The sequence below is a fragment of the Sus scrofa genome, chromosome 18 (genome assembly GCF_054392235.1).
Source record: "Sus scrofa isolate SSC_HxYL_T2T_F1_AM1 chromosome 18, Sscrofa_HxYL_maternal_Yorkshire_Landrace_v2.0, whole genome shotgun sequence".
In the NCBI taxonomy this organism is placed as follows: Eukaryota; Metazoa; Chordata; class Mammalia; order Artiodactyla; family Suidae; genus Sus; species Sus scrofa.
The window spans coordinates 46,563,489-46,576,579 of record NC_139400.1 but is presented as its reverse complement, the minus strand read 5'-3'; the positions used below and the strand labels follow the sequence as shown (position 1 = coordinate 46,576,579).

The window sequence follows — 13,091 nt, the reverse complement described above, 5'->3', positions numbered from 1 at the left end:
ATATCATTGTTAACTAAAGTTCAGCAGCCTGTTTTTGTAACTAAAGTATTTGAAACAGTCATACCAATTTGTTTATGTATTGTCTATGGGTGCTTTCAATGCTACAATGGCAGATTGAATAGTTGTGAAGAGATCATATGGTCTGCAAAGTCTAAAATATTGTCTGGGCATTTACACAAAAGTTCACAGACCTCGATCTACCATTTTGTTCTTTGTTTTTTAGTTGTCTCATCTGTTCTTTGTCCATTTGTTTTTCTTTTCTTGGCTACCTCTAAACTAATTGAGTGTTTTGTTGATCATTTTTATATTTTCTTCTGGCTTTTAGCTATACCTCCCTGTATTCTTTTTCAGTTATTGCTAAGGATTTCAACATGCATCCTTAACCTATTACTATGACAGTCTATCTTGGAATACAGTTACTCTACTTCATGTATCTTATAGTAGTTAGAACTGTGCAATAGTATAATTCCATTTGCCCACTCCATTATATTTTACTTCTACTCTTTTAATAAACCCCAATGCATTGTTGTTACTTTTTATTTTTATTTTTTATTTTTTTGTCTTTTGTCTTTATAGGGCTGCACCTGCAATTTTTCAGCCATTATCTCATCAAGTATTTCTTCTACCCTGTTCTTTCTCTTTCTAGGACTCCACTTAAATGTATATTGGACTGTTGACTGTGTGCCTACAGGTCTATGGCATTCTTTTTGTTTTTTATTTAATTCTTTTTTCATTTTCAGACAATTTCTATTTACCAGTCTTTTAAGTTCATTTATCTTTTTCTCCATTGTGCCCCCAGTTTCCTGCTAAACCCATCCAATGAATTATTCTTTTTTTTTTCCTTTTTATGGTCACACCCGTGGAATATGGAAGTTCCTGGACTACAGGTTGAATCAGAGCTGCAGCTGCAGGCCTACATCACAGCCACAGCAACCCTGGATCTGAGCTGCCTCTGCAACCTATGCCACAGCTTGTGGCAATGCTGGATCATTAACCCACTGAGCAAAGCCAGTAATCGAACACACATCCTCACGGATACTATATTGGGTTCTTAACCCACTGAGTCACAATGAGAGCTCCAAATTATTCAGTTTAAGCTTTTTTTTTTTTTAATTCTAAAATTTCGAGATTTTTTTATTTTTAGAGCTTCCATTTCTCTGTCAGAAGTCTCCCTCTTCTTGCCCATTTTTGTCCCTCTTTTCCTCTAAATTCTTTAACAAATTGTAAATGTCCTTGTTTTGTAATTCTAACATCTAGGTCATCTGTGGATCTGCTATTGATAGAATTTGTTTTGTTTTAAAGGCCACCCTTTCTTGCTTTTCATGTCTTAGGACTTTTGCTAGACTAGATGACTGATTTATGACTATAGACTAGATGTTTGTTACATTATAAAAGAGCAGTAGAGGAGTTCCTTCTGTGGCACAGTAGGTTAAGCATCTGACTGCAGTGGCTTGGGTTGTTGCAGAGGTGCAGGTTTGATTCCCCAGGCTGGCACAGTGGGTTAAAGTGTCCAGCATTGCCACGAGTGCAGCGTAGGTTGCAGATGCGGCTCAGATTCAATCCCTGGCCCAGGAAATTCCATATGCCATGGGTGCAGCCATTAAAAAAAAGAGAGAGAGAGAAGTAGAGATTGAAGTAGATGTAATGACACACTCTCTCAGTACAATAAGAAACAGAGCTGAAATGGGGCTTTAGTTAGTTGGGTTCAACTCTTGTTTTAAATGCCTTAAGATTGAGGTTAGGCCCCTTCTTTCAGTGGAACTTTGAGATCTAAGTTCTGAAAGTCTGCAAGATTTCTTTCTCTTCTCCAGACCTGCCTCTGGCCTGTGACATTAGCATTTATTCAGGAAAATTCTGGGGGGTGGGGAAGATTGGCAGGTAGGGTGGGCTAGCTTGTCCCTGGGCTCCTTGAGATGCTCATCTAGCTAGATGACAGCCTTCACCCAGCTGTTAAAGGCTTAACTCATTTTTCCTTTTCCCTGCAAAATTCTTTGCCAGGGGCCAGCATGCTCCTGTCAGTCTTTGTTCCCAGGGAGTGAAATGACCTCCCTAATTTGGCTCACCCAAAATGAGCACATTCCTTACTGGAATTTGGCCCATTAACTTTTTTTTTTTTTTCCTTCCACAACTCTTTATAAGCTTAAGAAAAATAAGATTTTCTTAGTTTATCCAATGTTTTCCTATTTTTACAGAGGAAATGGTGGTCTTTGGGCCCTTTCACATCCTAACTGCAAGTGGAGCTCTGAGCATGTAATGGAAGTAGAACTCCTTCCTGTGTGTCCCTCTAGCATTCTGGAGTAGACTTAATGGTCAAAATTTTGGCATGCTTTTGTGTGTGTCTCTTTAGCTGGCAAATCAGCCATGGTTGGGACTGAAGATTCATTATATCATGACAGTAATGACATCTGGTATGGATTTAGGACATTCCAGACCTTCTTGATATTGAACTTAAACAGATCTTCCTCAGATAGGTTTCAACATTGGTTTTCCATGTAGGTCTATGTTTGCAGTTTTCTACCCTCTCTGGAATGCAGGCTTGAATTGGATATAAGGCCCTTATTATTGGAGATCCGCCTGGAAGTAAAGTGGCACAGACATTTGATGAAAATTATCACCACAAAATGTATTAGTTCTATATTATATATTATAGGACAACTTTGTTTTTAAGCTGTGTATAATCTACTAGGTAATTATTACTTAGATAATTTGTTCTTTGGGAGTAAATTTGTGTGTATGTGTGTGTGTACATATGTGTCTGTGTGTACATAGGTGTGTATGTATATGCATATGATGTGGCATCTATCAGTATCCAATTACTTTCTATGGCTGAATACTGTTCCATTATATTATAGACTACACTTTGTCACTCATCTGTTGATGGATATTTGGTCAATTTCTTTTTGGCTTTTGTGAATAATGCCGCTATAAACCTGGGTATATATGTACCTGTTCGAATACCTGTTTTCAGTCTTGGGCAGTATGTATCTAGGAGAGGAATTGTGGGGTCATATGTTAATGCCATTTAACTTTTTGAGAAATCACCAAACTGTTTTTCATAGTGCCTGAACCATTTGACATTCCTGTCAGTAATGTGGCTCCAGTTTCTCCACATCCTTGCTAATGCTTGTTATTTTCCATATTTTTTATTATAGTCCTCATAGTGGGTATCAAGTGATACCTCACTGTGGTTTTCATTTGCATTTTCCTAATGACTAATTTTTGGGGTTTTGTTATTGTTGTTGTTTTTGTATGTTTGTTTTTGCCTAAACAACAGAAATTTATTTTTTCTCTTTTCTGGAGGCCAGAAGTCCTAGATCAAGGGGTAGGGTTTGTTTTTCCTAAACCCTCTCTCATTAGCTGTCCTGCTTAGGTGTCTTCACTAGTCTTTTCTCTGTATGTGTATGTCCAAGTCTTCTCATTTTATAAGGACACAAGTCATATTAGATTAGGACCAATTTCATTAATTGGATTAATGAACTAATTTAACCTTCAAAGACTTATATCCAAATATCATACTGAAAAGTTTTTCATTTTGATAAAGTTTATCTATTTTTCTTTTTTTGCTCATGCTTTGGATATTATATCTTAGAATCCACTGCCAAATCCATGATTGTTGAAGATTTACTCCTCTGTTTTTCTTCTAAGAGTTGTATGGTTTTAGCTGTCATATTTAGGTTATTGATCCATTTTGAGTTAATTTTTATATGTGATATGAAGTAGGGCTCCTCTATCACTCTTGCATGTAGCTATCCAGTTTCCCCAGCACCATTTGTTGAAAACATTGCTCTTTCCTCATTGAATGGTCATGGTACCCTGTTGAAAGTCAATCTGGCATATATGTATGGGTTTATTTCTGGACTCTCAGTTTTATTCCTGTGGTCTATATGTCTATCCTTACTCTAGTACTGCACTGTTCTGATTACTGGAGCTTTGGATCAATGTGAAATTGGGAAGTTTGATTCCTTCAACTTTAATTTTCTTTTTCAAGATTGTTTTGGTTATCTGGGGTCTCTTGCAATTCCGTATGAATTTGAGGATCAACTTTTCCATTCTGCAATTCACAGTTCTTTATTGCTGAATAAAATTATATTGTATTAATTTAACAGCTAGTTTATTCCATCCTCTTTCAAGTATATTCTGTTGATATAGAATGGATAAACATATGTATTCTCTCTTCAAATCTGTATTTTCTTTATCACATTAACTTGGGACTTAGGGTTCTGTTTTCAATTAAGCTCTACCTTGAGTGAATTTATTCTTCAGAAGTATTTGTTGCTAAGGAACCATGGCTTTGGGGCGACCTATTTTATATTCCAGCTTTAGAAAATGCTGTTTTCAAGGCATAACATTCTCTATTCATGATTTATACATGTTTTATCAAGAAGAAATCTCACTTTGAAACTATCTTAAAAGTAATTTACCCTCTTTCTTCACAGGTACCCTTTCTATCTCCTTTGGAAGGTCATATATATTTAAAAATAAAGTGTCAAGTGAATTCAAGTGTCGAAGAAAGAGGTTTTCTAGTAAGTAATATCTCGGAATCTATATTTTCTTTTTTCCATTTTGTGATGTATAGACTTAGTTTCTCATAGGAATGAAAGTCTATATGTCAAAGTGTTAAGTTAATAAAGATTTGTTGCCTGTCCACTATGTATGCCAATTATTGTGCTGGTAGTAGAATATAATAGGTCAAAAAAATAATCCCTCCAATCAGGAACTTTTAGTTTAATAGGGAGAAATGCAAGTGAACAGGCACGTACAATATAGCACTGTAGCAGGAGAAGGCATAGAGAGTGCCTGGGTGTAAATGATGGCACAGCAGGTTCTAGTAGGGGTGGGGACGGCCTAAAGAAAGCTGCTTGTAAACTGCTAGCTGAATAAGTTAGCCAGAGGGAAAGAAGAGGGAGAAGTACTCCAGATAAAGGGAAAAGCATGTACTTTCACCCGTATCAGAGAAAAGGATGACACGTTTAGATAGTGGCAGATACTCCAGGGTAGCTAGAGCTTATGATTTGAGTGTGTGTGTGGAGGAGGGGCAGTGAGGGGAGTGATTGAGGAGGAATGTGGTTGGGGGAAATGGAGCCAAGTGTTAGAGGGCCTTTTAAAGATTTTTTTTTTTTTTTTTTTTTTTAGGGCCTCACCCATGGCATATAGAGGTTCCCAGGCTAGGGGTCGAATTAGAGCTGTAGTCGCCGGCCCATACCACAGCCACAGCAACACCAGATTGGAGCCGTGTCTGCAACCTGCACCACTCATGGCAATGCCGGCTCCTTAACCCACTGAGTGAGGCCAGGGATTGAACCCACATCCTCATGGATGCTAGTCAAATTTGCTTCCGCTGAGCTACAATGGGAACTCCCTTTTAAAGAATTTGAGCTTCATTCTGAAGCTAGTGGGGTCCTCTTTTAAGGATTTTAAGCAGGAAAATAATATCAAATTGGGGGTTTAGGGAAGTCGTCCTGACTGACACAAAGAAATAGGCTGGGGAGTGACAGCCCTGAAGAAGACTAGTGAGGAGACTGCATGTGAGAAGCAGTGGGGACCAGCAGTCAAGGTCACGAGTAGGACCCACTGTGGAGAGATGGGGGAGGAGGGGCAGCAGACCCTAGTGCTTTGGCTGTAAGGGCGGAGAAGCAGAGGCAAGGATGTCACCTACATGCCTGCCTTGCACAACTTGTGGGGTGGCAGTGATGGTCTGAGATAAGGGACCTTGGGGAGAAGCGAGTGTCTGTGAGGTGCGTGAGGTGGTAAAAAGTTTTTTCCCCCCAAATATTAGTGTGGAAAATTGCAAACATAGAGTAATGTTGATAGAATTTTACAGTGAACACCCATTAATCCAGCATCTAGATTTTTGCCCTCAACATTTTTCACTATCTTTGCTTTATTGTATATGTTACCTAGCCATCCTTCTAGCCAATCCTGAAAATATCATATTTTGGGGGGAAGAATTTCAAAGTATAGCATGGACATTAGCGTGTTCCCCTGAATCTTATGTGTACATCCCCTGAGCTTTGACATAGGCATACAGCTATCAACCCAAATTTCCATTAAGATACAGAATATTACCCCAGATAGTTCCCTCGTGCCCCTTGTCAGTTGATTCCCACTCAAGATAGAAAGTTTTAATGAGTTAAGTTTTAAAGAACTTGAGTTTTAGATGCCTAGAGACATGTTTCAAGGTTTGAGTTTGGAGCTCAAGATGGGCATTTTAGATGGGATGAAGATTTGGAAATCTGCAGCAGAGACAGTAATTGAATGGTGTTGAGTGAAGCAGAACCAGAAGAGAACGCTGACATTTACGCCATAGGAGAGACGCTCTCAAGGGAGAGCACCCGGTGGCGGGAGCGGTGATGGAGAATTTCAGGTCATGGTTGCCTGGGAAGACAATGAAAGAGGGAGCGGTTCAGTTACAGAAGAATCTGTTCCAGACGCTGAGCTTGTTTACGAGGCTGTCCTTGTTTTGGTGAGAGGAGAAGCTAGATCTTAGATGGTTATAAAGGGAGCGGAGGATGAAGAATGGGAGCGTAGCAACTCTGTGAAACAAAGTTTGGCTCCAAAGGGGTGAAGAGCGTGTGGCCCTGGGAGAGCTGAGTAGGGTGGAAGAAGGAGTTTGTTGACATTTTATTAAGATTGGAGAGACTCGAGCATATCTAACTTCAAATGGGTAGCTTCTCATAGGGCCCAGAAGGTTGGAGGTAGAAGCAGTGGGGAACCTGCGCTAGGGTTAAGGACGAACACATGGAATGAGGTCATGAGAGTGAGAACAGATGAGACCCAAGCCACAGCTCATGGGGTTGATCTTATACAGAATTAGACTTTTTCCAATATCAGAGGAGAAAAATATGTGTGTGGAATACTCAGATTTTGGGTGTGGTGCAAGAAGTAGAGAAAATCTACTAGCCTTGGTTTTCTTTGAGAAGCAAGAATTTGAACTGTATAAAGGTTATCCCAAATCAGTTTGCATTTGCTGGCAAAGGGTAAAGAAAGAAGAGCTAGACTGTACAGAAAGCCCGAGTGGCCAAGGTAACTAAGTCAGACTTTGAAGCTTTTTCCCCATGTAGCTCCAGCAGGTGGCACTAGATATTCTTGGGAAAGTATTTTTATAAATTTCTAACTTGAAGGCAGTAGTTTAACTACTGATCTTTTCCTTTAATGTAAATGTGTCCATATTTTACTATCGATACCTTTAGTACCTGATAGACTATTATGGCAGCTAGTTCATTGGCTTAGAATGTCTGAACTGTTTAATTTTGGGGCTGGGCTCTTAACTACTAGTCTAGTTAGATTAAAGTTAGATCTCTTCAGGTTTATTCTATCTTGAATCCTATAGCCCACTTTTGTCACAGCCACACTTACAGAAATGTGGTTTAAAGAAAATTTCCCGGGACTCCCCCAAATAACTTCTGTCCCTAATGCCTTTTAATTACTTCTAACCTCTATGAAAAATAGAGGTAGAAATTGAAATTAAAGTTGATTCAGGAGTTCCTGTTGTGGCTCAGTGGTAATGAACTCGATTGGTATCCGTGAGGATTCGGGTTCAATCCCTGGCCTCGCTCAGTGGGTTAAGGATCCGGTGTTGCCGTGAGCTGTGGTGTAGGTCACAGACGCAGCTGGATCTGGCCTTGCCGTGGCTGTGGTGTAGGTTGCAGATGCAGCTCCAATGTGACCCCTAGCCTGGGAACTTCTATATGCTGCAGGTGTAGCCCTAAAAAGACAAAAAAGAAAAAAAAATGTTGGTTAAGTTTTCCTTCCTGATGTGGAAGGAAGGAAGGAGGAGGAAGGAGGCTACCAACCAGAGAAATTTGCTTAGTGAATCTAAAATGGTGCTAGTCTAGCTCTGCCAGGACTGATAAATAGCAAGAAACATATGTTCTGGATTAGCTGGAAGGTTCCACTTCTGCTTTGTGATTGGGTATTCCCATTTAATTCCCTTAGCCTTCAGTTTCCTTAGCTATAAAAATGAAAAACCTGTTCTCTGTTTTTCTTCTCTGATTATAGCAGGGGGTAATGCTAAATTGTTTTTATCCCTCAAATTTTTCCCTTTCCATTACCTTTATAATATAAAAGGTGAACATAAACACAAAAGGGAGCTGATGAGTCTTTCGTACTAACTTTGTGGTTGAGTTTGAAGAAACAAGATTCCTGTCTTTTTTTTTCCCTTGGGTGGCTGTGAGCAGTGTTGCCTTGGGAAGGAAAAGGTTCAACTGGGGAGAGGAAAAATAAAACGTGGGGCAGCAGGATACATGGTTGGAGTAAGTCAGCTAATTAGTTTGAGCTAATTGGCCAAGTTTTTAAATCTGAAGTTTCATTGTATCATGGAAAAACACTTCTTCACACAAAGTCACTTTCCTCCATGACTAGAGAATACACTCCTAACTCAAGTCACCTGATGGTAAATTTAAACAAATTAATGAATCGAAAAGAGTGTACATCCATCAGCGCTTTGGTATAAGGCTTTTGAAGTTGGGAAAGCTTTTTTTCTTGTCTTTTTACCATTTCTTGGGCCGCTTCCCGATGCACATGGAGGTTCCCAAGCTAGGGGTTGAATCGGAGCTGTAGCCACCTGCCTACACCAGAGCCATAGCAACTCGGGATCTGAGCCGCGTCTGCGACCTATACCACAGGACCTATACCACAGCTCACGGCAACGCCAGATCCTTAACCCCCTGAGCGAGGCCAGGGATCGAACCTGCAACCTCATGGTTCCTAGTCAGATTCGTTAACTGCTGAGCTACGATGGGAACTTCCTGAAATTGGGAAAGCTTTAATGCATTCTGAAATCAAACACAAAGGTGCCTTTGGATTATCCGTAATAGGAGTCAGATAATCCAAAGGTATAGATTAGGTATGTCCCACTGCTTATTTGTATAAAGTTTTACTGGAACATGGGCTCATTTGTTTACATATTGTCTGTGACTGTTTTTACACCATGGTGACAAAATTAAAGTCTTTACACTCTGGCCCTTTATAGAAAAAGTTTGCCAATGCCTAATCTATAGCATTGTTCCATTTTGACCTGGCTTTGTTCTTTAACGTAACGGTTCCTAAAGGAATTCTTTTTTTAAAGATTAAAAGTAAGGACTGTTATATAAACTAGGGCTCTATTAGGACTGCAACTAAAAAAATAGTGGAGGGAAGAAACAGCTTCCACTTAATACTACTGCTTAAGTAAAAGTACTTCCCTGGGGAGTTCCCTGGTGGCCTAGTAGTGAAGGATTCAGTTGTCACTGTCGTGGCTCAGGTCACTGCTGTACCTTGAGTTCAGTCCCTGGCCCCAGAACTTCTGCATGCCACAGGCATGTCCACCCCCCCAAAAGTACTTCCATAGAAAACAACCACGTTATTAGTTACCTATTCCAGAATCCTGCCCTTAACCAACAATTGCTTCACCTTCCCTTACAATGTCACTTGCATTCCAGCGGCACAAGCTGGCCAATGTGACTTCAGGGGGATGCTGCCTCATAGTGTGCTTGATGGCTAAACAGTTAGCTTAGAGTTCTGATGTTTATGACAGCATTCCATCAGGACTTGTAATCATGCTTTGACTCTATCTTTCTTTCTTTTTGACGTGCGGCATATGGAGGTTCCCAGACTAGGGGTTGAATTGGAGCTTCAGCTGCTGGCCTGTGCCACGGCCACAGCAACACAAAATCCTTAACTCACTGAGCAAGACCAGGAATTGAACTTGTATCCTCATGAATACTAGTTGGGTTCATTACCACTGAGCCACAATGGGAACTCTCCTCTGACTCTTTTCTAATCCTGTTTTGTTTTCCTGAATAAAAATTAAATGCCAGTCTTCTGAATTAAGTCTCATTTAATAAGCTATCATTATTTTTTTTCCAATATATAAGGTTTGATATTCTGATACAATTTTACTCTCCAAAAGTTGAAGCACTTTTTAAAGGAGCATTTGGTTAGGGATACTATGCTTTTAAAAAGTCTAAAATTAGAGTTATTTATTTGGGGTTAATATCTGAAAATTCTTACATGCTGTATGCTTACAGACAATGTTGAAAATGTAGGTAAATTTTTGGATATGAGCAATCAGTCATTTTAATTACTAAGATAAGAAAGATGATGAAAATCATGCAAATTGATTTTAAAATATAAAGGTGTTAACATACTAAAGTTTAATGTATAAGAAAACATTTAATTGATCCTCAGATTTCTAAAGTCAGTATTTCATTGATTTTTCCAGACCATATTTGAAGATGTTAGTGGTTTTGGTGCCTGGCATCGGAGGTGGTGTGTTCTTTCTGGAAACTGTATCTCTTATTGGACTTACCCAGATGATGAGAAACGGAAGGTAATATTAATATTGCTGGTCAGCGGGGAAAGCCCTGACTGCCTTTCAAACAATATTTCCTGTAAGTGCCCCCTGTGGAACACCCACGTTCCCCTCTGAGTATATTTACTAAGCCACTGAAAATGTTCTTGTTGAAAGACTAGTGAGTAAGTGTGTGTGTGTGTGTGTGTGTATTTGTGTAAAAATTTTATATCTTATCCATTCCCTGTGATTTGACCTCTCAGTATATCTTATGGTATATATTTTTCTTTTTTCCTGGAATGTTTCATAATATTTTTAATTGATATTTTTATCAGAATATGTCAAATTCACTTTTGCATTCTATTAACAGTTCATTCACCTAAATCTGAGATAGAAAAGTAATAGAAAACCACCATAGGAATATAGAGGTTTTGGTTTTGTTTCTAAAATTTGTTAATACGGATTTTATGTAATACATTGATTCTCATTTTTAAAAATTTAACATTATTGCCCAAACATAGTTATTTATTATCCCCAAACTGGAAAAGAGAAATAGGCAGAATTAGAAAGTAAAATCATCTATAACAGAAATAACTACTGTTTATATTTGAAAGTATCATGTTTTTATAACTTGATTTTTACTTGATAATATCCTGATATCTTTCCACAGGAAAAAAAATACACCTCTGATAATTGCATTAAATAGCTATATGTATTATATTGTAGCCATGTAAAATTTTATTTTAAAATTTATTGTGAAATATTTAGAACATTCAGAAAGACATGAGGAGTTCCCATTGTGGCACAGCGTAAACAAATCCTACTAGTAACCATGAGGTGGCAGGTTCGATCCCTGGCCTCTCTCAGTGTGTTAAGGATCCAGCGTTGCCGTGAGCTGTGGTGTAGGCCGGCAGCTCTTCCTCTGATTTGACCCCTAGTGTGGGAACTTCCATGTGCCACAGGTGTGGCCGTAAAGAGCAAAATAAATAAATAAATAAATACATAGTCCCATATTACAGTCTTTTAATTTGTTTTCAGTCTTTTCACTGTTAGGAAAAACAACAGTAACTACACGTATATAACCATCTGTGTGTACCTATATATTTCCTTAAGATAAATTTATTTTAAGTGCAAGTGTAGGATCAGGATATGACTATTTTGAATATTTTTAATTGCTATTATCAAATTGTCTACCAGTAATAGACCATTTTATACTTTCACAAGCAGTGTATAAGAGTTTCTGTTACACCCCAACTAGTCAGCATAGGTTATTACAATTTTTTTCAGAGTTGGCCAATCTAATGTTTTAAAATGGTTTGTTTCATTCTAATTTCTTTTTTAAATTCCAGTAAAATTAATACTTTTAATGACTAAATTGTTTATAAATTGTGCCCATACTTTTTGCTTTTCCCATTTTTCAGGACCATTTATTCTCATAAATTTTTATCTTTGACTCTAATACCACAGAAATGACATTGCTTCCAACAATCCAAAGCAGTAGTTTGGCTTGATCTTTGAAAGTACATAAAAAAATATTTACAGAGGAAATAAGGTGTCTAGGTTTCTGTTTACCGAAAGGGGGGAAGTGAAGGAGCTATAGCAAAGGTCATTGAATGTATGTTTGTAATTGTCTGAGTTGATTAATGGGTACATGGAAGGTCATTCTGCTGTTCTTTTTATTTTATATCTGTTTGATGTTTTCCACAACAGAGAGTCTGTTGAGTTGGGTAAGAGCTCCTGTTGATGTTTTTGGTTTCTAATTTTATGTCTAGCAATAAGCAGTAATAAATATTAAATATGTTTCTTTCAACTCTGTAATTAAATTTTAACTTTTAAATTAATGGCTTTTTAAGTTTGTGTCAACTTGAATACTACTTAACGCTTACTGACTGAAATGGTCTTGTTTAATTTCTACTAATCATGTTTTTTAAAAATTTCTTTTTAAAGAATCCCATAGGAAGACTAAATTTGGCCAATTGTACCAGTCGTCAGATAGAACCAGCCAACAGAGAATTTTGTGCAAGACGCAACACTTTTGAACTCATTACTGTCCGACCACAAAGAGAAGATGACCGAGAGACTCTGGTCAGCCAATGCAGGGACACACTGTGTGTCACCAAGTATGTATTGGGCTATAAATATATCTGTCAGCCAAACAACTGATTGCCCACTATGTTCCTAACACTGTAAGAAATATCAGAGATGGTCCTTGTCTTTGAAGGGAGTACTGTCTTAATGAGAAAACAAAACACACAAATCAGTAAGAGAACAGTCTCATAACTAAATTAATATAGTTAAGAAAAGCACAGCATCCAAGTTATTACTTAGCTAATTATGTTTTCTAGTATATTCACAGTATAGCTGTTTTCAAGGAAGTTAACTAATAGCCTTTGGGCTAAGTCTGAAGATTTCATGTATTACTGAGGAGTCAAGTATTATTTAGAGACTTGACACATCCCTTCCTCTCCATCCCCAAAATATCCTCGATTAATCAAGTGACTTACAAAAACAGTCTCATTCTATTCCGCAAAAATGTGCTTTAAGATTAACACAATAAACTATCGAGAGTGTAATTTTTTGTTAACCTCAAGCTTAAGTATAAGATGTAAAAGCTTATTGCAGAGAGTCTAAGATAGATTCTTCTGCTTAGATGCCCAAGAGAAGCTTAGAAACCAACTTCAGTGTACAAAACTGTGATTAGGGACAAAAGTGAGAATTCAACAAAATCTCTTAAAATAGAAGATAAACCAGGTATAATGGAAAAAATTAAAACCATTATTAAAAAATATATAATAAATAAAATAGTGAGAAGAGTTCCCTG

At 38.0% G+C, this 13,091-nt stretch overlaps 2 protein-coding genes across 39 annotated transcripts in view; one reads left to right on the top strand and one right to left on the bottom strand.

The window, feature by feature from the left end:
• MATCAP2 (microtubule associated tyrosine carboxypeptidase 2) overlaps positions 1-13,091 on the bottom strand; it is a 174,225-nt gene that overhangs the window by 128,741 nt on the left and 32,393 nt on the right. The gene's annotated exons all lie outside the window — the stretch shown is intronic.
• The window catches only part of ANLN (anillin, actin binding protein), a 170,984-nt gene that overhangs the window by 154,311 nt on the left and 3,582 nt on the right, over positions 1-13,091 (top strand). For all 32 annotated transcript variants that reach the window (XM_085005786.1, XM_085005779.1, XM_085005782.1 and 29 more), the window contains 3 exons: positions 4,437-4,523; positions 10,202-10,309; positions 12,218-12,390. In XM_085005786.1, the coding sequence (XP_084861912.1) occupies positions 4,437-4,523; positions 10,202-10,309; positions 12,218-12,390 (368 nt within the window). The remainder of the gene's footprint in view (positions 1-4,436; positions 4,524-10,201; positions 10,310-12,217; positions 12,391-13,091) is intronic.